This window comes from Vulpes lagopus, chromosome X (assembly GCF_018345385.1).
Source record: "Vulpes lagopus strain Blue_001 chromosome X, ASM1834538v1, whole genome shotgun sequence".
Lineage (NCBI taxonomy): Eukaryota > Metazoa > Chordata > Mammalia > Carnivora > Canidae > Vulpes > Vulpes lagopus.
Window position 1 is genome coordinate 10,028,147 of NC_054848.1, and position 23,488 is coordinate 10,051,634.

Below are 23,488 nucleotides of genomic sequence, written 5' to 3' on the forward strand. Positions count from 1 at the left end.
GCTTCAGCTGTGGTTGGGCTCACTCCTTCGGGGCGGCAAGCTGCAGGCCGCAGGTCAAGGCTGGTGGCCCTCTGTTTTTACGTGACCAGTGAGCTGAGCGTGGTTTTTGCTTTTTAACTGATTAAAGCTAAACCAAAGGAAGAATGCTATTATGTGACACGTGAAAAGTATATTAAATTCAAATTTCGGTGTCCATAAAGAAGAGTCTTCCTGAACCCAGTTATGCCCATCTGTTTGCTGTTGACTACTATTGCCCATCTGGCTGCTCTTGTGCTTAGAGACCATCCGACCGTATTTATGGCAAAGCCTAAAATATTTACCATCTGACCCTTGATGCAAAGCATTTGCCGGGATCCCTGGGTGGCGCAGCGGTTTGGCGCCTGCCTTTGGCCTAGGGCGCGATCCTGGAGACCCGGGATCGAATCCCACATCAGGCTCCCGGTGCATGGAGCCTGCTTCACCCTCTGCCTATGTCTCTGCCTCTTTCTCTCTCTCTCTCTGTGACTATCATAAATAAATAAAAATTAAAAAAAAAAAAAAAAGCATTTGCCAACTCCTGCTCTGCGGTTAAAGAGTTTAGCAGATGGTCTTCCTAGGAGGCAGTGAGGAAGGGGAACCCACCCTGGGCTGGAATCCCTGACACCTGGCTCTGCTGGGGACGTGGCTGTACCCGGTCGGGCTGGAGCCTCATCTGTGGCACAAGAGGGCTTCGCTGGAGGGTCTCTTGAGCCCTTCCAGCTCTTAACTATCTACAGCGTGTGGAGATTCCAGTTTGTTTAGTGGGTCCCAGGTGGCCAAGGAGGTAAAAGGGTAGCATTCTTGCCTGGGACAAAGCCACAGGGCCCGGGCATCACAGCACCACACTCAGCACCGACACAGACTCAGACGCGGATCACCACTGTCTGTACAGAGCAGGTTGGAAAGTTGTCACTCTGCGGGGCTCGGAGACCAACTTCTGGCCACTCTCATGCGCCCTGGTTTTATATGATTATGTAACCTGATTCTTTTAACCCCCGGGGGGAAAAAGAACCCACAAGGCTAATGACTGGGGAAGGCTGGGAACCAAAGTTCAGGCTTTCAGAATCTAATTTAGCCCTTGGGGCAGGTGTATTGAAATTCACCAGGTAATTGTCAGCTCTCATTTATTGGCAGGAGCCAGTAAATTTATTTTTATTTATTAAAATAAATTATATAATTTAATAAATAAAAATAAAATAAATAAATAATATTTAATTTATATTATTTAATTTATAATGTTATTTAATAAATAATAAATTAAATAAATAAATAAATTTATTTATTAATTTATCCTGCTCATTTATTGGCAGGAACGAGTCTCTGTTGCCCTTTCTGTGTTCTCAGTACTAACATGCATCTCTCTATCCACAGTCCCAAGGATCGTGGACTCTCGACGTTTGCACTGCAGCCTGGGCTCTGTCGCTATGGGGCTAAGCTGGCCTGCTGCTATGGCTGGAGAAGGAACAGCAAGGGAGCCTGTGAAGGTAATTGTGTAAAAACTCAGACCACCCTGTGCTCGAGTAGTAGGCCAGTGTCCTTAGTTTTTAATCTGTGACACCATAAACTGTCACCGAATTATTCACCGACAGTCACCAGATCCCTTAATCTGTTAAATAGGGTAAACACGCAACTGCATGTCCCATACACGTTAGGTGTTGGTGTGGATCATGCTGGATTATAAACAGTAAAGCACAAAAATATTAGCTTTTTTTTTTTTTTAAAGAATTAACAGTACTACCTCCTTTCTGTCTCTGCCTCCAACTCCTCCTCTCTACCTGGTCCAAAAATATCGATATACCACAGGTGAAGACAGAACTTGATAATATCTCGAATCTATAAACATCAAAAGGCACCACTAACGCTCTTACATGCACAATATCACACAAAACCTCCCACCATTAGTTTCCTTGTGACAAGATGACAAGAGTGTCGAGATACTAGAAAAAAAATATTTGCAGATCATTATTGCCTACTAGATAAAGTTAGAACATTCCCCTGGGGCTTTGTCAATTAAAAAAGAGGGTGGGTCCTCACACTGATTGGATTTGTAGTGTCACGATCAAGTCAGAATGTTGTGCGTAGCCCTGGGCAACGCAGGTGAGCCAGCTGAGGCTCCGCTTCCTCTGCACTGTGGAGAGATTCATCCCTACTTCAGAGGGGGAGGTGTGTAAGCATTAAAGGGTAAGCTTGTCAGGCAGCCCGGTGGCTCTGCAGTTGAGCATCTGCCTTTGGCTCAGGGCATGGTCCTGGGGTCCTGGGATCAAGTCCCACATTGGGCTCCCTGCATGGAGCCTGCTTTTCCCTCTGCCTGTGTCTCTGCCTCTCTCTCTCTCCCTCTCCTGTGTTTCTCATGAATAAGTAAATAAAATCTTAAAAAAAAAAAAAAGGGTATGCTTGTTACCTGGCATGCATAGAAAATATCTCCTAAATCACCCTTGATTTGAAAAGACCCATAAATCCCATCCCTTAAAGTGCACGTGATGCAGAAATTAAATGTTGCTGTATTCTTTTTCTAGACCTAGCACATTGTTATTTGAAGTCACTCAGGTGGAAAGGGGCAAAACCACACGGAACGCATGATTTGGAATCCTACATTTGCATGAACCTCAGCACCTACTGCCGTAAAACTTACATGTCTCTGGTGAATAAATGAGGGCAAGCTTTGGCTTTCTGTAAGGTCTACGCTGTAACTAAATCAGAGCAATTTGGCCTTGATGCAGATGGCCAGGCACATTCTTGATGTTTTTGTGGACAATATAATACCATAGGCAGGAAAGAATTTAAAGCAAGATGCTAAAAGACCAGGTGCAGGGACACCTGGTGGCTCAGTAGTTGAGCATCTGCCTTGGGCCCAGGGTGTGATCCTGGGGTCCCGGGATCAGACTCCCCACAGGGAGCCTGCTTCTCCCTCTGCCTGTGTCTCTGCTTCTCATTCTGTATCTCTCATGAATAAATAAATAAAACCTGAAAAAAATAAATAGATAAAATAAAAGAGCACATGCAGAGGCTTCGAGCACAATGCTCAGTATGCACGGTTGGCAGGCTGAATTGCTCATCAGCACCCCTGCCGCCCCAGTGAGATGTTCAGGTATTAAATTGTAATGATTTTTATATCTAAAATCTATATTGTATTCTATCCCATTTGTATGGTCCTTCTTGACCGTAAAGTCATCTGCTCCCTTAGAAGCACCGAGTAACAGAGTGATTAGCCCCTGGCTACCAGATCTCTGACTCCCAAGCCAGAGTGTGGGCTACGTGGTCATGAGTTGAGAACTTGTGTCCACCTGCCCAAACAAGCAGAGTCACACCCCGGCCTGTGAGGTCCCAGTCCGCCTGGACTTCCCTTCCATCTGTCTGTTCACCCTTCATTCCTCCAGAGGCCCTGACTCCATGCTGGAGCTTTCTAGATCTTGGCCCCTACCCCGCCTAAATCTGCTCCCCAGTGCAGGATGGCTCGGCTCTGAATCATTAACCTTGGAGTGTATGTCACTTAGCAAGAGGAGGTAAAGAGTTATCTGTGAACAAATCCCACTGAAGGGCTGCAGATGGAGGATTTGGAGGGAGAATTGAACAAGAACTTTAGCTAAAATGCACTTAAATCTCAGGCCATTTTAGACATAAACTAAATTTCCCTGTGTTGTAGACTGGCCATTCAAGTCACAGATCCAAAAGCTCTGTAAATTGAAAACATCTTGCTGGAGCTTTGACCTGATAGCAGCAAGGGTATTATTCACCATTTCTCTTATGTTCTATTTGGCATTGATCCTGGCTTTCCTATCTGGCCCACATTAAAAATAACTTTCCAGGGAGCAATCAAAGGTATTCAAGGCTTAAAAAAGTAAAAAAATTATTTTTCTAACATCTAAACTTAAAGCTGCATCTCTAAGAGCATATCCATAACAAAATAGACACTGGAAAGCAAAATCCTCTTTTGTCTCCAGAAGGGAAAGAATTTCGCCGAGAAACATTTTTTCCTTACCTCGTCACTTATGATTTATCCAGAGCCATAAAATGTTTTTCTGTCAGAAGTTCTACACCTATTACTTTATTTATTATTTAAAACTATTTGAGTGTCTATGTGTCTACAACACTACCAAATGCAGCAGGAGAAACAAAGATGAATGTTTATTTATTTATTTTTAAGATTTAATTTATTTATTCATGAGAGACACAGAGAGAGAGAGAGGCAGAGACACAGGCAGAGGAAGAAGCAGGCTCCTGCGGGGAGCCGGACGTGGGACTCGACCCCGGGTCTCCAGGATCAGGCCCTGGGCTGAAGGTGGCACCTAAACCACTGAGCCACCCGGGCTGCCCAAGATGAATGTTTAAATCCCTATTCTGAAGGTGCTGGGAATCTGATAGTAGACAGAAGTGAAGGATTGAAACCAAATATATGTCTAATTATTTAATAAGATGGAGCCTGATCAACTTCATGGGAGAGGCCTACCCAAGTTCTGTGGAACTCTCAAAGTTGAGTGGACGTTCTGACGTGGTGGGAGAAATCATTGAAGGCTTCTGGAAGGAGGGCTCATGCAAAATAGTTCTTGAAGGATCAGTAGGATGTTAACTATGGGAGAGTGGGGAAGGGGTGGCCAGAGTGAGGATAACAAGAAAGGAAGAGGCAGAGAGGGCCGATTGAGAGAACAGCAAGCAATCTAGTTTGATCATAGTGTTGCCTATGGCTAGGGAACAGAGTAGGCCAAGGGCACAAACTAAGATGGAAGCCAGGTCATGGTGCTGATACCTGCACTATATTCAAAAGGCAATAAAGACTATTTAGTGCAAGGCCATCCTGCACTGGGGAGCAGATTTAGGTGGGGCAGGGGCCAAGATCTAGAAAGCTCCAGCATGGAGTCAGCGCCTCTGGAGGAATGAAGGGTGAACAGACAGATGGAAGGGAAGTCCAGGCGGACTGGGACCTCACAGGCCGGGGTGTGACTCTGCTTGTTTGGGCAGGTGGACATGGCATGATCAGAGCGTGCTTTTGGAATATCAGTTTAATGTCATATTTGACATCAGATTTCTTAGGAGCAGAGCCTGTAAGTGGGAGTCTTGGGTCAATAATCTGTTGAGGGGTGCTCTCCAGAGAAATCTGTAAGGGAGTAAAGAAGCAGAGGAAGGAGCCAGGCAAAAATGTGGTTTCAAGAGAAGTCTAGCTTTGGCCTAATCCCACAGGGAGCTCTGGGGTGTTAATTGCATCACAGAGTTGAGTTTGTCCCGCCTGGAAAGCAGGGGCTGGGCCCTTAGACCCCGTATCAGTTAAGCACTGGGTCACAGGCTGTGACGGGGAGAAGGGGGAGAGGAAGAGGTGCACTGTAATCTCCCAGATATCTATGGGCAGCATGATTCCCATTAGCTAGATGAGTAGCTGTTCAGTGAATGACTTGGGTGGTAGAAGCAGGGATAGGATATTGTCACTGATTGGTTTGGGGACAAGAGAAGATAGAGATGATGGGGGTTTTGAGTCCAGGTGACTGGAAGATAAATGCTGACATAACAAAGAATAGGGTGTGGGGTCGAGGGAGTAGCTGCTGGGGTCTTTGGGAATAGGCTTGCATGGAGGTAGACCTACGGTGAGCCAGGGACTCCAGGGGAAGGGAAGTAGGCAGCATTCCTGGGCCATTGCGGAGACATCCTTTCCGGTGCTGGCTAGTTCCTGAGCTCCTACTAGATCCAGAAGCTGCTGAGGGCTCCTGACTCCCTACAGGCCTCCTTTCTCCCTCATTCATTGTTCTTTTGTCCTCTGCCCTTCTTCTCTTTGGATTTTCCCATATTCCTTTTGTCCCATCTACTGCCTTTTCTCCCTACCTCCTCCCTGTGAGCCAGACTCAGACTTCCCATCATTTTTTACTATTTTTTCTTGCCCACCCCCCAACCCAGTCAAATATTCTGTCTTTGGTGTTTCTCCAACCATTTCTTTCATCAAGCAAATATTGATGGAGTGCTGAATTTGTGTCAGTTGTCTGGATACAGAAGAGAAAAAAAACAACAAAAAACAAATTCTGCCTTTATCATGCCACCATTCTCCTCCTCCTTCTCCTCATGATACTTCTAGTTCCCATCCTTAGGGCTGGAAGTTGCACCTCCCTGCCTTCAGTCTGTGGGTTGATCATTTTGACTGATGATACACAGCTTTAAAAATAGAATTTGATCATTTAGAAGAAAAATAGAAAAGAAAATATGGAAGACAAAAAAAGAGGCCAGTGACAGAAGGAAGGAGCACTTGATCCAGGATTATTCTGGAGTCTCTTCCAGCTCCCACATCTACTTCTTTTATTAAATATTTTTGTTTTATATGCAAACTAGCTGATGATGGTCTGGGATGCTTTGTTTTTCTTTGAATGCCACTTGGGGGCACGACAGTACTAAGCAAAGTTATAAACTCGCACTCTTTGGGGCGGAAGGCTGGGGGGAGTGATCTAGTTCACAAGGAAAACACTGTCCAGTATCCCAAAGAGGAAAACAAAGGCTAGAGGGGAAGCAGATCATCCCTTATCTGCCCTCATGAATTTCTCCCCCATAAGGAAGGCTGCTGAGTTGGACATACATGCATTTTCTGTGCTGACTACTCCTGTTCTTTTATCAACAAAACACCTTTCCTTTCCACAGCTACATGCGAACCTGGATGCAAGTTCGGGGAGTGTGTGGGACCAAACAAATGTAGATGCTTTCCAGGATACACTGGGAAAACCTGCGGTCAAGGTCAGTACTACAGGCCAGCATCCTAGTACGGACGGACGGATGGACGGACCCCCGAGCTTTCCGAAGCCAAGGCGATCATTGCGGCAGGGTTTTTGATACACTACAGTGCCCGAGATATTGTCGATTTTAAGTTGAATCTTCAAATGAAAGTGGTTTCAGAATTAGATTTTTCCATCAATCTCTTCAAGAAAAATATAAAAGTCATTCAGATGTTTTCGTTAAGGTGCCAGATAAAAGGCCTTTTTTTCCTCTAAAATAACTTTTTTCCCTAAAATATTGTCATTGTGTTTTTATGCTACCAAAGTAATGCATATTTTTTACTGGAAAAAAAATACCCCAATGACATAAAAGGATTTAAATTAGAAATGGGAGTGTCCCCCCGACCCCCAGTCCATGCTCAAACCAGCATGAACAATTTGTCCCTGACCCCTGAAGTCAGGACAGTGCTCCTCTGCGTTGTTCCAGTTTTCCAGCGTGCACTGCCCAGGCGAGCACCTCGTGGTCTTTTTTCTGTGACGCTACAGACAGAAATGCTTCTCCTGGGCAGTTTTGCATGTCAGCACATACAGAGCTGGCTTATGCTTTTTAAGGCTGTATCCTTGGCCCTGATGCAAATGATGCAATATCATTTGTGTAAAAAATACTTCGTTGAACCATTCTCATCTGCCTGTCTCCAGTGTCTCACCATTATAGACAAGTGCTAAGTCAGACATCATTCTACACATATCCCTGCACCCTTGAGTATTTTTATAGGCTAAATGTCTAAAAATTGAATTTTGGGGTTGAATGACATGCATATTTTATGATAATTGACATATTTTAAAAGATACTTTATGACTTGTCATGAGCTGTTTATCTGAAGATCTTAAAGAGGGTATTTATACTATTGACAACAGTGGTTCTCAGCTTGGGCAGTTTTACTCCCCATTTACTTGCCAGAGAAAATACAGATCTCAAGTTAGATTTAAACTGCTGATAAACAACAGATAATTTTATAGGGTACATAGGTTTTAAATATTGCATAAGACATATGTCTCCTAAAGAAGTATTAGTCAATTATCTAAAATTCAAATTTAACTGGGCATTTTTATTTGCTCAATCTGGGAACCTTACCCCAGGGGACATCTGGCAGTGTCTGAAGACGTTTGGGGGCTGCTACTGGCATCTAGTGGGTAGAGCCCAGAGATGCTGCTGAGCCTCTTACGGTGCACAGGGCAGCCCCATAACAGAATGATCTGACCCAGATGTTAGCAGTGCTAAGGCCAAGAGACCCTGGCTTGAAGAAACCTGCCATAATTAAGAAAGTGTCCCCAGTCCTATAATGCAGTTGAGCAAAGGGCAGCACATCAAGTTCAGCTGTCCTTAGGGCTGGCAGGGTTCCGGAGGGACAGATGGAGTCCGAGATGGGCAGGCAGTCCCTCCACTCTGCCCACCACCCCCCGGGGCCTTGCTGCCAAGCCCAGAGGTTAGCTACCTAAACTGAAATAGCTGCCAGCCCTGCAGCCTCAGAGGGGAACTTGTGAATCTCTGATGTCCCAACACCAGCACAGAGGCCAGTGCCCTAAGGTGCTTCTTAGAAGCACATCCACCTGCTTGAGAGAAGTGCACCAAGAATCGTGCTCTCCTAAGTAATAATCCAGCTGTATCCCTTACCCAGCAGGGTTCACACCAGAAAAACTGCTTCTCCATATTGTCTTGGATTCTGTACCAAGATGCCTTCTGCAGCGGTTTGGAATAGAGAAGATATTTTTCATGTTGGCTTTCAATTCCCAGTAAAATATTAGTGTTGAGGGAGCAGTCTAGTTGGCTCGGGTTCTGGACTGTCTGTCTCCTCCCACAGCTTTCCTGGCCCTCTGGTGGCCTGATCAAAGTCCATGTAGATCTATTAATGGTGACAGGCCTCAGCCCTCCACTGTGCTGTCTTTCCCCCAAATGCTTCTTCCAAGCGACGAGTGGATCACCTCTGATTTAGGGCCAAGTGATGGGGTATTTATGGGTTTCCCATTAATGTCCAATCAGCTTTTTCCAGTTCCTCTTTTTGAACAAGTTAGAATCCACGCAGGACAAGGTAGAGTAGAGGGATAAGCAATGGAGAAGGGCTTTCAAATATCCCACTAGGATGTCAAAAAATTCCTGTATAAGGTTCTTGTCAGAGGTGAAAGCAGCCACTTCTTTATTTTCAAGAAAGACATGCTTTGCCTGTCACCCTGCTGAATTTTGGGCTTGCGTAGAATTTGGTTCTTTGCTTCTTTCTGTATTTTCCTTGAAGGAGTTAAGCCAAGAGGCATCCACATGACCACATTTCCAAAGATAAGCTCCTCTACCCATGATCGCTTTTGAAGTTTTATTTTCCTTCTATATCATTTTTTCTTTTAATAAAAAAGTAACTCTTTTTTGTTTTGTTTTGTTTAGTTTTTGAGAGAGAGAGAGAGGAGGGGCAGAAGGAGAGGGAGATATTATCAAGCAGACTCCCCACTAAACGCAGAACTCATTGCAGGGCTTGATCCCAGGACCTTGGGACCACCACCTGAGCCAAAATTAGGAGTCAGATGCTTAACTTGTGACCACCCAGGCACCCCAAAAAGGCATTCATTCTTAGTATTTAAACTCGTTTTAGAAAAAAAATTAAAAATAAAAAAATAAATTCGTTTTAGGGAATACTGTAAAGCTCAGAGAAGAAAGTCACCCTCAATCTTACCACCTGGAAATAACCATTATTGGCATTTAGAGCAGAGCCTCCCAGGCTTCCATGTTGTCCTGCAGCCTCACCATCCATAGCTGCCTGCCAGGGTCCCCTCTGTAAGGGTGTGAGCCAACACAAGTTCGCCCAGAACAGTTAACTGCTGAATGGAGGTGTTGCCGTGGGCGCCTGTCCTGGGCTGCCCGGGACAGTACTAAAGGCTAACGTGTCTACGTTGTATTGCTAGCTTTTATTCAAGTCTTACACACAGAGAATTGTGCATATATCAACAGCGTACTGCCCAGTGAATTTTCAAATACATCCATGTAAGCAACGTGGAAGAAACGTAATAGCCTTCCTGAAGACCCCTCCCTCTCCCCTGCAGCGGCTTGCCCCCCACCCCCAATAAGGAACTCTATCTTGACCTTTTACATCACAGATTAGTTGGTCCTGACTTTTTTTTTTAAGATTTTATTTATTTATTTATTTATTTATTCATTCATTCATTCATTCATTCATTCATTTATTAAAGTGAGCACAAGTAGAGGGGAAGGAGCAGAAGGAGAGGGAGGAGCAGGTTCCCCGCTGAGCAGGGAACCCAACACAGGACTCGATCCCAGGACCCTGAGATCATAACCTGAGCTGACAGCAGACAGTTAACCGACTAAGCCCCCCAGGCACCCCTGTGTCTGACCTTTTTCTAAAGATTTTATTTTTAAGTCCTCTGTATACCCAACGTGGGGCTCAGACTCACAACCCTGAGACCAAGAGCCACATGCTCCACTGACTGAACCAGCCAGACATCCCTTGCCTGACTTTTTTTAAAGATTTTATTTATTTATTCATGAGAGACACAGAGAGAGAGAGGTAGAGACACAGGCAGAAGGAGAAGCAGGCTCCATGCAGGGAGCCCGACGTGGGACTCGATCCCAGGTCTCCAGGATCACACCCTGGGCCAAAGGCGGCAGTAAACTGCTGGGCCACCCGGGCTGCCTCCTTGCCTGATTTTTAATGTACTCTTTCATCTCCAGCTTCTTCTACTCACTCTCCCAGTCTTGAGCTTCATGCATTGTTGCTTGGAGCTAGAGTTTGTCCAGCCTCGTTGCTATATCGTATTCCTTTGCACGAGTATACAAGTCCTCTATCCCGCCTCCTGTCCGGAGGTGTTTGGCTTCTCTCTAGCATGGGGCTATTAAGAACAGTGCTACAGTGATCATTTTAGTCCATGTTTTTTTTGGTGGGGGCATATCCATGCCGCTGTTGGGGATCGACCCGGGAGCGGAATTGCTAGGTCATGGGTGTACGTGTCTCTAGCTAGAGCAGGTTCTACAAACAGTTTTCCAAAGTGGCTGTGGCCGTTTGCCTCCCCTGACAGTGCACTGTCCTTCGGTTTGCTCCACAGCTTCACTAGACCTTCAGAGTGGTACTTTTACTGGCGATTGGAGAGGAGGCGAGTCATTGCCCCCACGTAACCACCCCCCACCAGCAGGGGTGCACGGAGGCCAACATAACTCTACATCTTGATATTATCTGATCCAGTTAGCCTTTCTTCTCTTCTGCCTCTCCCCTGCAGATGTGAACGAGTGTGGCATAAAGCCCCGGCCGTGCCAGCACAGATGTGTGAATACGCATGGGAGCTATAAGTGCTTTTGCCTCAGCGGCCACATGCTCATGCCGGATGCCACATGTGCAAGTGAGTTTCAACAGCCAGGCGGCTCATGGTCATCCTTGGAGACTTGATTGTTTGTCATACGAACAATCTTTTTTTAAAAAGGAACATCATGGTAAAATACATATAACATGAAATTCACCATTTTAAACTGTACAATTCAGTGGTGTTTAGTACACTTACAGTGTTGTACGAATATCACCACTATCTAATTCTAGAACATCCTCATCACCCCAAAAGAAAACCTTGTGCCCGTTAGCAATCACTCCCCATGCTTCCTCCCCAGCACCACCACCGCCACCCCCACCCCGAGACCACTAACCTACTATCTGTCTCTGGATTTGCCTGTCCTGGACACCTGCTTTTTAAAGAAAGGCTAATTGGGGAGAAAAGTAAATGCTGTACATCTCTCTGTATACAGGGTTGTATGGGGTTTCCTCATGAAAATAAGCATATTGTTTTAGGAAGGTGATACATTTAAATTCCATCTCGGGACATCAGTTCTTCCCACCAACTGCCTTTCTCACGCCCCTTGCCCCATGCTCAAAGATCAGTGACTCCTGTTGGAAATACATTCCGATTCACATTCCTGAAAAGAAAAGCCCTTCTGTGATAAAGAGAAACCCATGTCCTGTGGGAGGTAAGAGTATATCCATTCATTTATCCAGAGGGAAGGCTTTTCAGGTTTTCTGTTGCAGCTGAAAGACAAACCCATCCTCCCTGCCTGGCTCCCTTCCTCCCCTCCTCCGTTCCTCCCTTCTTCTTTCCTCCCCCCTTCCATCTGTCTTTCCTCTGTAATACACCTCCCAACAAACCTGGACCTTATGGCCTCTGCTAGCTTCCTCTGGTTAGAGTTATGGACTCCCTAGGCCATCTGGGGCTTTGCTGCAGTTAGACAGTCTTGGCTGGTGCCCAGCTTGCTGCTCCCCGGGTTTGTCCTTATGCTTTCCATCCTTCGCAAAAGGCCCCAACACCACCAGTCACCTAGATCCTCTGTTGGCAGGAGGCTTAAGAGATAAAGCAGACATTCAAAGTCTTTTTAAAAATACTTAATTTATTCTTATAAATTAAACAGAAACCTACAGGAGACAAATACACATATAATAGATATTATATATAACATAATACACAGTTGAACAAACTCTTATAAGGTGAGCACCCATGTAACCACTACCAAGAGAACTTTGCCAGAACCTCCCTCACTACCCCATCACAGGAACCACTATCTAGGTTTTTACAGTCATCACTTAACATTTTTAAAAAGATCTATGCTAGTGGACGTTTTGAAACATTCCATGAAAGGCTAATCAGTGCCCCAAAAAGGGTATGTGATCCCAAATGGAAGGATAGAATTAGGTAAATTTTAAAAGAAGACAAAGAGAAAAGAGAATAAATGAGAAATGTTACCATTGGTAGGTGTTTGGTACCTTACATTGACCTGTGTATCTATCCTTATTCCCTCTTTGCCTATAGCTGTATGTGGAAGGTGTTGCCCAGGCCTCCCTGTTTATAGCTCCAAGTGTCCCGGGAGCCCTGGATATCTCTCCTGATTTTAATACACCTGGTCCCTGGCAGTCTCTTCTGCCCACTGGGTGATGGACATGTTACGGATGGTGCTGGATAAGGATAAAGGAAGCAGACTTCTGCTAAGGAAGTGCATTTTTGTGGGAAAAGTTGTGTTTGGCAACAAGTGACAGAAAAATCCACCTAAATTATCTCATTATGAAAAAAAGCTGGAGGCTGTTCCCGCCTGCACGGCTCAGCAAGGACTCACTGCCTGCCATCCTCAGGGTACTGATTTTATTCTCATGTTTGTTGCCTCATTGTCACAAGATGGCTGCCCCAGCTCCAGATTATCACACATACATTTAAGGGAGGCCTGACAAAGGGGAAAGGAACAATGCCAAGGAATGAATGAATGACTCTTTCACGCTTCTCCCTTTCATCACGCAGCAGCATCTTTTCCAGAAGCCCCACTCCCTCCAGCAGACTTATTTTATATCTCTTCGGCCACAGCTGCGTCCTGTGGCCACCCTTTGTTTGTTGCTGCAAGGGAAGCTGGGACTAGTAATTGGCATTCTAGCTTCAATGATGATGGTTGTGACGAGAGGACAAGGGGTCCTGGATGGCTTTTGGGCAGGCAGTCAGTCATACTTGCCGCATGTTTTAATACAGGCATGTAAACGACCAGGTCCCATGGCTTGAGTGACTCTCATTGAGGCTAGGTATGTATGGAGAGATCTGTAGGATGGATTTTTTTGACCCTAATTACTCAGATTGATCATCTCCATCAGAGGTTGCATTTCCCCCGAGAGAGGCCACCCAGGTAACATCAAGGCGTGATGAGAGAATATATGAGAAAAAGATGAGTCTTTGATAGCCGAGGGGTGCAGGCCCCGCTTAAAGACAGGCAAATTTAATACACTGGCCAATAAAACAGACCGTGGGGCTCCCAAGACACCACCCTTGCCCGGGTTCCATGTGGGTCTTAGGCAATGACGCTTATCCAATACATCCCACGTATTGCCCCCGAATGTCCTAGAATGCAGAGATCATTTGTCAGTGAGTGCTTTTGTACCAGCTCGGGAGGAAAAGGCTAATGCTTGCCTACATTTTCAGACTCCAGGACGTGTGCCATGACAAACTGCCAGTACAGCTGCGAAGACACGGAGGAAGGGCCGCGCTGTCTCTGTCCATCCTCAGGCCTCCGCCTGGCTCCAAATGGAAGAGTTTGCATAGGTAGGGCAGCAAGACTCACCTCTCCTCCTCCTTCCCCCTCCACTGAATTCCTTCTTTGCCATTCAGCACAATCTGCTTGTTAGCTATACTGAAGGTTCCTGAAAGTTCCGATTTATGCCCATTTCTGAGACGAGTAGCAACATCGACTCTAGACACGCTTTGGGATGCCAGAAAGAATACTTCTCTGTCCCTTTGGGATTGACTAGTGCCATAGTAGAAAAGGGGTTTTATTTTATTTTAGTATATTTACCCTGCATGTTTTACTTCAGTTACCACAGAAACCTGCTACTTACTGTCATCTGTCATTCAGTGAATAAAGTCCCAAGGGCCATTGGGCTCATTTTGGGTTCTAGCTAATATCTTCTTACAAAAATGCATTCACTTATTATTTTTTTTTAGATCTAAGACTATAGAGAATATCTATATCCTTTCTACATTGTTTATGTTAGCAAGTAACTAATTTCCCATTGTCTTTAAAGGTTGCTCTAAGAGATAAGAACTAAGTATTCTAAAATCATTTCTGCTTGGAGGGATGAGCAGATTAAATCCATGATATTAAAGGAGGAGACAGAGGCATCCTTTATAACTTTGAATTTAGTTAAATCAGTGGATTAGAATTTGGTCTCTTGCTCTCCCCTGTCTTATTTTGGGTCTTAGTTTTGGGTCCCACAGAAGTGATCCTGAGCAAGTAGTTGATTTGGGAGGTGAACCCAGGGAATGCTGGTTGAGGAGGAGGTGAGGGAAGGCTCCACCAGGGAGTGAATTGAAGGAGCAGGTTGAGCATCTATGCCCCTCTAGGAGACAGGGTGGGGGTGGGAGGGGGATGGTGTGGGAGGGGGATAGGGGGTAGCTACCACCAGGTTTCCTCCTGGGTCAAGGGCACTGGGGATTTATGCACCAACTCCTGTTTATTGTGGGGAAGAGGGGTATGTGGCAGTGTTGGGGGGGGGCAGGGGCCTCAATCCTCAGTGACTAAGGCAACACTTTCTGCCTTAGTTCCCTTGTGGATTTGCATTCTGTTCAGGAACCAAACTGTATATACTCGTAGCTCTGTGCTTATATGCAAGTGAGCCAATAGCATCAGTAAAGGATAGCAAATCAAATCAGAATGTTGGAAGAGTTCTTACTCTTTTTTGCTTAAATAAGCAAATATCACTGCAATTTCATATTCTTATTTATTCACTGCAATAGAAATATTTCTCAAAAAAAAAAAGAAATATTTCTCAGTCAAGGTGCTGGACATTTATGTATCCCAAATGAATTGTGTATCTGTTTCATACCTTGATAAGCTGCATTTAGAAAGTTCAGCCAGATAGGTCCTAAATCAGTGAAATACTTTAAAAAAAATCCCTGTAAAATTAAAATTTTGGCCCTGCTCTTCTGAGAGTAATCAGATTTCATTAGATTCACAGGGTTCTTCGGTGAAATAAGATTTCTATGACAAGGCTCATGCTTGACCAAACTGAATCCAGTTTTTATCTGCACGAAAGTGGTCACTGCAGAATTATTTTGGTCAATCCAGCACGTATTTAGGATTTTAAGAATGCAAAGAGAACAGTAAGCCAGCACCAACTTGCATGTTTAACCACAGGTCCGAATTAACAACATACAACATCTATTCGATTTGTCATCTTAAAGTGAAAGCAAAGCCTGAGTCTGGATATTTTGGCCAGCGTAGCTGCCAGCCCCCTGGTAACCTGACTCTCAAGGAAAGCAAGGAAGCCTATTGTCTGCTAAGTTACATCATGGCATCATTACATTTGACCCACCCTTTATGTTTAAGTGCCGATGTAGGAAACTACCTCTCTGGTACTTGGGTCAGTATTGTAGGAGCCTTGGGGAGCTTGCTAATAATTCTTCCGTAGAAGATAGTATTTAAGGTGTGTATCTGTTTGCTTAACATGTAGTTCAAAAATTGTACACACTATACAATATTTATAGCTGGAAAAATATTACTTCCATCAACAAGCATGTAATGTCTCCGTACCAAGTGCCAGACATGTGCTCCCAGCCCCAAAAGAGCCAGGGCCTACCAGATGTGAATGTGAGTAGTGACAGGACAGTGAGACAGTGTCTCTAAAACGAGATGTACAACGCCATGGAAACACATAAAAGGAGGAGCTGTGAGTGTGCTGAGGGCATCTAGAATGCTTTCCAGAGGGTACACGTTGGCAAGCAGAATAATCAGAATTTTCTACCAAAGAAACTGCGTGTGTGTGTTTGTGTGTGTGCGCACACGCATGTGTTTTGGGGGGAGAACACTTTTCTTGCTATCACTGACACCTTCTGGTTCTACATCCTAGACGTTGATGAATGTGCCTCCAGTAAAGCCGTCTGCCCTTATAATCGGAGATGTGTGAACACGTTCGGAAGCTACTACTGCAAATGTCATGTTGGTTTTGAACTGAAATATGTCAGGGGCCGATATGACTGTGTAGGTGAGTCGGTGACACCCTCTCCTTTTTCCCTCTCCCCACCAAACCTGTAGGCTTTGTCTACAGCTATCTTGAGGTCGATTCAGTCTAGTAGTTGAACAGTCTACTGTACTCACTAGTTTAACAATACGAGAAAAGTCACTTTTTTTGTTTCTGGCTTTTAAAAAAATTTTTTTAATATTTTATTTATTTATTCATGAGAGACACACAGAGAGGCAGAGACACAGGCAGAGGGAGAAGCAGGCTCCCTGCAGGGAGCCCAATTTGGATCACAGGATCACGTCTGGAGCCGAAGGCAGATGCTCAACCACTAAGCCACCCAGGCATTCCATGTTTCTGGCTTTTAGGGAACTCTGGTGAGATGAATTGGATGACACCAGACCAGTAAAGGTCTAAAGTAAGGAACTGCAGTGGATATAGTTTTGTTATGTGGGCAGATATCTTGAGATGATTTTTGTGGGTTTTTTAAAAAAAATTGGTTGCTTTTATTTTTTGATTCTCCAGATATGTAGCTAAAAATGAGAAAAATACACAAAAGGAGGGGGAAAAAGGCCTATTTGATCTTGATCTCAGTGATCTGTTCATAGCCATTTCTTTTAGGAGAGGCTTTAGAAAAATGTGTGAGGGAGATGAAGGCACATGCCCCTTCCTCTTTTGGCCCTTTCATGGTTCCAGCTCCAGATCCCCTAAAATGTTCCCTTTCTGGGTCCCTGAAGCCACTCTCTGAGTCTGGTCTGTCAGCTATTGGCCTGATCTGTGTGAAATAAAATATTTTGGCCCTTAGTGAAGGGATTCCAAGCCTGAACGAGCAAATGAAGTGGCGTGTTTGGGAGCCCTTGGATGCATTCACTCTGCTCTTGATGAAACGTGGGATGGGGCTTGCACTACGGTGAAGGGAGATCCAGGCTCCCTGTTATTCATGTTACACTTATAGCAAATGTTTATACAACGAGGAAAGCTAATGGGTTGGGGGCCAAGTAGGATTTCTCTCACGTTCCATCCAGAGCATCCCAGGACGTGTCCTGTGTAACTGCTTTGTGGCAACAGTTGGTTCCAGCGTCTTGGACCATCTTGTGAACCCTCTGTAGCTCTTCACTCAGATATTTTTAATTTTTTTGTTTTGTTTTGTTTTTTTATTTATTTATGACAGTCACAGAGAGAGAGAGAGAGAGAGAGGCAGAGACACAGGCAGAGGGAGAAGCAGGCTCCATGCACCGGGAGCCCGACGTGGGATTCGATCCGGGGTCTCCAGGATCGCGCCCTGGGTCAAAGGCAGGCGCCAAACCGCTGCGCCACCCAGGGATCCCATTCAGATATTTTTAAACACAAAGGCCAACCTAAGTAGGCTGGTAAAAATCCATGTTTCTTGGGGGCTTGGACCCATCCAGCTCATAACCCACTGATGCTGTGTCACAGAGAAGAAGCCTGTTTCCTGATCCCTAGGAAGTTCCACTGGGCAGGGTGGGAATGCACGGGGTGAGCTTCTAAGAGAAACACATCTTGTGATTCTAAGTGAATCAGATTAGCATCTGAGCTCCTTTGGTGGCTAAATTAAAAACAATGGGCTGTTTTGTCTGCATGTGTCTCCCAAAGCATAGAGAGCAGGTGAGATGGAAAGGAGGGCTAATGAACTTCTCACTTGGGTAGGATTCGGCAAACTTTCCTGGTCTCCATCCAGCAGACCAGCTCAGACCAGCCTGACCCCGCTCCTGGCAGCCTTTGAACAAAATGCCTATGAATTCAGATGATGTCAATGGGTCATAGCCCACCTCATCCTCTGCTGGTTAGGAGTGTTAAGCCCTTCCACGTGTAGAATTTATTTTCTGATAGTGTTATTTAATTTTGGATTAGACGGATGAAAAAGTAAAGAAACTGAAATGTCTTACGGATGTCAGTAGTATTGATAAGCAGTCAAGATTGCCGTGGGGTGGTGAGCTGCAGGGAGCTCCCCCGCTCCCTGTGTCCTGGTGTCAGACAAAGACCGGGCTCGGAGCCAAGGCGTCGGGCTTGGAACACCTCTCAGTTCTCAGGCCCCACTCGGATTGTTGGCAGTGTTGAGTGGTTGGTCTGGGAGTTGCTCAAGCGTAAGGGATACTCTTTTTGTTCATGGGAAACCTTCACGTTTTCAGATATAAATGAATGTGCCGTGAATACCCACACATGCAGCCTCCATGCCAATTGCCTCAATACCCCAGGATCCTTCAAGTGTAAATGCAAGCAGGGATACAAAGGCAGTGGACTTCAGTGTTCTGGTAAGTAGCATTTGCTCACGGGGTCATAGTAGAACATTCTCGCATATCTATTTCCTTCTTCCTTTCACTTCTCTCTCTCTGTCTCTCTCTGCGTCTTTTTGTGTGTGCATGTATGATAGCGTGTGTGTGCAATCTTTGAAAATTTTAACTCTGCCTCAGTCCTGTCTTCTCTGCTAATTGGTCCACATCTTCATTAACTCACTAAAGTTTTAGGCACTAAAGCTTCAACACTGGCAAAGGTTCTGGATATTTATCTGGTCACAACTTACTCTCAAATACCGAAAATAAGATTTAAGGACAAATGGCACTGTGTGAATGCTATCTGTCAGGATAGGGTAGGTTACTGTGCAGTAACAAACAATCCTAAAGTGGCAGTGGCTTAGGACCACAAACTCTTCAACCACACAAATCAGAACTCTTTCCAGAGTACACAACGAAAAGAATACGGTGAAGCTGATGTCACTTTATCTGTCATCACCAAACCTAGATTGACAATATTTTTTAAAGATTTTATTTATTTATTCATGAGAGACACAAAGAGAGAGGCAGAGACACAGGCAGAGGGAGAAGCAGGCTCCATGCAGGGAGCCTGACGTGGGGCTCAATCCCGGGACCCCAGGATCACACCCTGGGCCGAAGGCAGGCGCTAAACCACTGAGCCACCCAGGGATCCCCTAGATCGACAATTTTTTAAAGATTTTATTTATTTATTTGAGAGAGAGAACATGAGCAGGGGGAGGGGCAGAGGAAGAGGAAGAAGCAGACTCCTCACTGAGCAGGGAACCTGCCATGGGGCTTGATCCCAGCACCCTGGGGTCATAACCTGAACTGAAGGCAGACGCTTTACCAACGGAACTACCCAGGTGCCCCGGATTCACATTTTTAGCAAAGATTCTCATTGTTCTTGTTGGTGAATTCTTTAATGTTTAGGTGATTTAAAAAGTTTAAATTGATAAACCAAATATTTAACCAGAAAATGCCCCTGCTGTGGAGCTATGACAACAACAGTAGCTTATTTCTCATTCATACTGTGTCTAAAGAGAGTCATCAGGTGTTTCTTCTCATTGCGGTCACTGAGGGAGCCACGTGGCAGAAGCTCCATCATCTTATGATACCCCAATATCAGTCTGAGGCCTTAGGGTTTGTCACAGCAGGGAAAGAAGCATGGACAACCACACAGCAGCTCTCAGTTCAGTTAGCTTGAAAGTAGGGGCAAAAAATACGTCGTCCTGCTGCATGTACGAAAAGAGCTAGAAATCCTGATGAGTATTGGAATGTCTACCGAGGCGAGTCAACAGTGATTTCAGTACATTCACTCTCCAATGTTCAAAGTCATGCAGGTTTATCCTTCTGCTCTTGAGCCTTTTAGCCCTGGCTCATCGTGTGCCTAGATTTGTTTGCTGCCCCAACTCCACTCTCCTGTATACCCCTTAGCAGAGCTCCCACATCCTCCCACGCCTGTGGCTGCAGGTAGTGCCTTGACCTGTCCCAAGTCCTCGTGTGGCCAGTACTCCTGATGACACAGCACAGCGGCCCCCCTGATGGCAAAAAGAAAGTGTCCACCCCGTGAGAGACACTGAGCAGCACAGCCGTAAAAGGTCACGGTATCCCAGTGGGCTGTGCTTGAGTGCCACTGGACGAGAGTGTGTACAAAAGGAAGAGGAGTCTGGAAGTCAAGCTCTCTGAAGAGGTGCCAAAAGTACTGGGCAGCGTTTCATCTGGAAGAAACTGTGGAAGAGTATAAATGACGCCTGTAGATCTTTTAAGGAACGGGAAAGAAAAGTGACTTCCCAAAGCAGACTCGGAGCAGTGGGTGGAGGCTCCATCCCCTCACAAATGCCGGCCAGGTGGCCCAGAGTGTGGTCGGGAGCCCTGCCAGGGGCACATTCCACCACGCGCGGCCCTCGGCGAGCCCCCTGCGTTGGGCTGAACGTGGGATTACAGAGCCACTCAGTCTCTGGCAACTCTGTGCTGTGGTTTCTATCCCACTGAGCGCTGTGCTCCTTCTAGAACTTTATTCAAAGACAGAGAAAGAGAGATTGGCTGCCTGCGCAGGGCTGTGCATGCATGGATCGGAAGGGGGGATGCCATAACCTGGAGAGGCCCCTGCAGAGAAAACTGAGTGAATCAGCTTTCTGTATTGGATGATGGTCAAGGGCTCCTTCTCGCCACCGGGTTCAGCTCAGCTGTTGGTCATTACCCCAAATGGCCCAAGACAAGTGAGGCTGGGATATACACGTTCAGATTTGGTAGCAGAAGGGAGCCCCTTGACCATCAGATTCAGTCTGAGCTCTGCCCCTTACTGCCTGTGACCTAATAAGGTTTTTATAAACTTCTAAGCTCCATTTTCAGGGCGCCTGGGTGGCTCAGTGGTTGAGCATCTGCCTTCGGCTCAGGTTGTGACCCTGGGGTCCTGGGATAGAGTCCCACACCGGGCTCCCCACAGGGAGCCTGCTTCTCCCTCTGCCTGTGTCTCTGTTCCTCTCTCTGAGTTGCTTATGAATAACTAAATAAAATCTTTAAAAATAAATAAATAAACAAACAAACAAACAAACAAACTCCGTTGTCTCCTGTGCAGCTTGTGATGAGCCAGGCCCCAGTCCCTGGGCACTCCCTAATTTCAGCAAGGCAGGGTAAACAGTTCCCTGCAGATCCTTATCTCCAGTGAGGCGGGCTCCCTGCAGGTGGCCATGCACTTTCTCTAGAATGCTGCTCAGCCCCTTTGAAAAGACAGCCCTCAACCGCTGGATGGTGGGTGCCAGGAGTCTGGTTAAGGACCGCAAATGGTCGCAGGATGGGATAGTTTCAAGGTCTGTTCTGCATTGGTTCCCAGATGTCCCCAACAGGATGGAGTCTGTTACCCACAGTGATTACCTGCCCATTGAGGCACCATCTTTAGCTTTTCTCCCTTCCTGTCTTGCTCTCCTCCTTCCACCACCCCCGCCTCCTGGGATCACCTCCCAGATAAACCCTCTGTACCCAAATCCTTGTTTCAGATTTCTGCTTGGGGGAACCCTCATTAAAACAGGTACCTCTCAAGTACATTGTAAGGTTTGAATGGAGGTAATAGAGGTAGAGAGCTTAGTTCAACTGAGCACATAGTAGATGCTCAATAAAGTTACAATAAAGTTACTTATGGTTATTAATCGTGCCATTTCAAAGAACTGTTTCTAAAGGCCAGCTACTCCTTAATCTGAAATTCTGTAAAGGTAGATGCACAAATGCTATTGCATGCAAAAGAGATGCCTCAGGAAAACACTTGTTTCAACAAGTGGACAGCTCACCTCCACATACCCATCCCTGGCCTCAGGCCTAAGAATCAAAGTAAAAACTGCCCAGAATAAACCTGGAGTCACTTTCCTTCCTGATCATTTAACGCCCTCGAAACCCCAATGTGTCATTTTTTTAAAAGATTTTACTTATTTATTTTAGGAAGAGAACGTGTGAGTGGGTGGAGGGACAGAGGGAGAAAGAATCGCAAGCAGACTCCTTGCTGAGCGTGGAGCCCAATGTGGGGCTCAATCTCACGACCCCAAGATCATGACCTGAGCCAAGATCAAGAGTCAGACACTTAACCAACTGAGCCACCCAGGGACCCTCATAGTGTGTTATTAATGTCCGAATGAAGGCAGCACCCCTAAGCATGCAGCAGAATAGCTGTTTGCAGCTCACATTTTCTGTGAGCTCCAGCATTGTCCTCCAGCATTTTTAAATTCTAAATCCCACATCAACACAAACACTTCTTATGTCAAGAGGACTTCTGTTTTAGTCTGACCATCCAGCTTTAGGCATATTCTTGGGTAAAACAAATTTTTCTTTATTCTCTGAGACCTCAAACTCATCACAATGTTCTGTTTGATACCCTGAAACCATTTTGTTTCTGTCCATTCTGCAACTGAATTTTTTCTTTCATCTTTCACCAGTGTTTATTTAAAAGAGAAAATGATCTTTGGGTCATTCACTGTAGTACTTGCCCAGCCCTTTCTGGTCTGCTTTGATTCTCTGTAAAATAAATAGCCATGTCTCTGTTGAAAATTGATCCTAACAGACTCCTAACCACACTGCTTAAAGGATGGCCCAAAATTCACTCTTCTGTGCATAGGAAAGTCATACAAAAAAAACTGAGAGACTCGCATCTAATTACCATACAGCATCATAAAATGTTATGTTGTAAAATACATTTGTATGCACATAAATTGTTATAATTTATAATATACGGCATAATATATGGTATAATATACGGCATTGATATACCAACTTTTGAGTTCGTTTTTTTTTTTCAAAGATTTTATTTATTTATTCATGAGAGACACAGAGAGAGAGGCAGAGACACAGGCAGAGGGAGAAGCAGGCTCCATGCAGGGAGCCCAATGTGGGACTCGATCCTGGAACTCCAAGATCACGCCCTGGGCCAAAGGCAGGCACTAAACCGCTGAGCCACCCAGGGATCCCCCGAGCTCATTGTTTTTGCAAAAGTCCAGACTCTGTGTTACAATACAGAGGAGTTAGGGCCTGGGTGGCTGTCAGGTAAGCAACCAACTCTTGATTTCGGCTCAGGTCATTGATCTCAGGGTGGTTAGATGGAGCCCCACATTGAGCTCTGCGCTAGGCATTGAGCTTGCTTAAGATTTTTTCTCTCCCTCTCATCCTCCCTCAAACAAGAAAAAAAAAGAGGAGTTAGTAAGATTGTCCTTATGCACATATGTACCCAGGGGAAGGAGTTCCCTAAATGTAGACATGTATGGATTTTTCCTGGTCTAATATATGTGAGTGTTAACAATACACTGTTAGATAATTTGGTCTTAATTTGACAGTAGCTCTACTTATTCTAAGCAAATCAAAACTTTGATAATTATCTGACTTGAGTAGTAGGTCAATTTAGGAAAGGAAACTGTAATTTTTTTACTAGCATGGCTTCTAGAATCCCATTACCTTGGCTTAACTCTTGGCTCCCTGGCATACTATCTGTGGGCTGTAAACAATTTAACCTTTA

General features: G+C 45.3%; 1 protein-coding gene across 1 annotated transcript in view; it reads left to right on the top strand.

The window, feature by feature from the left end:
* The window catches only part of EGFL6 (EGF like domain multiple 6), a 64,586-nt gene that overhangs the window by 21,500 nt on the left and 19,598 nt on the right, over positions 1-23,488 (top strand). The window contains exons 2-7 of the mRNA XM_041741217.1: positions 1,390-1,502; positions 6,628-6,720; positions 10,974-11,093; positions 13,689-13,808; positions 16,112-16,246; positions 18,373-18,495. Of these exons, the coding sequence (XP_041597151.1) occupies positions 1,390-1,502; positions 6,628-6,720; positions 10,974-11,093; positions 13,689-13,808; positions 16,112-16,246; positions 18,373-18,495 (704 nt within the window). The remainder of the gene's footprint in view (positions 1-1,389; positions 1,503-6,627; positions 6,721-10,973; positions 11,094-13,688; positions 13,809-16,111; positions 16,247-18,372; positions 18,496-23,488) is intronic.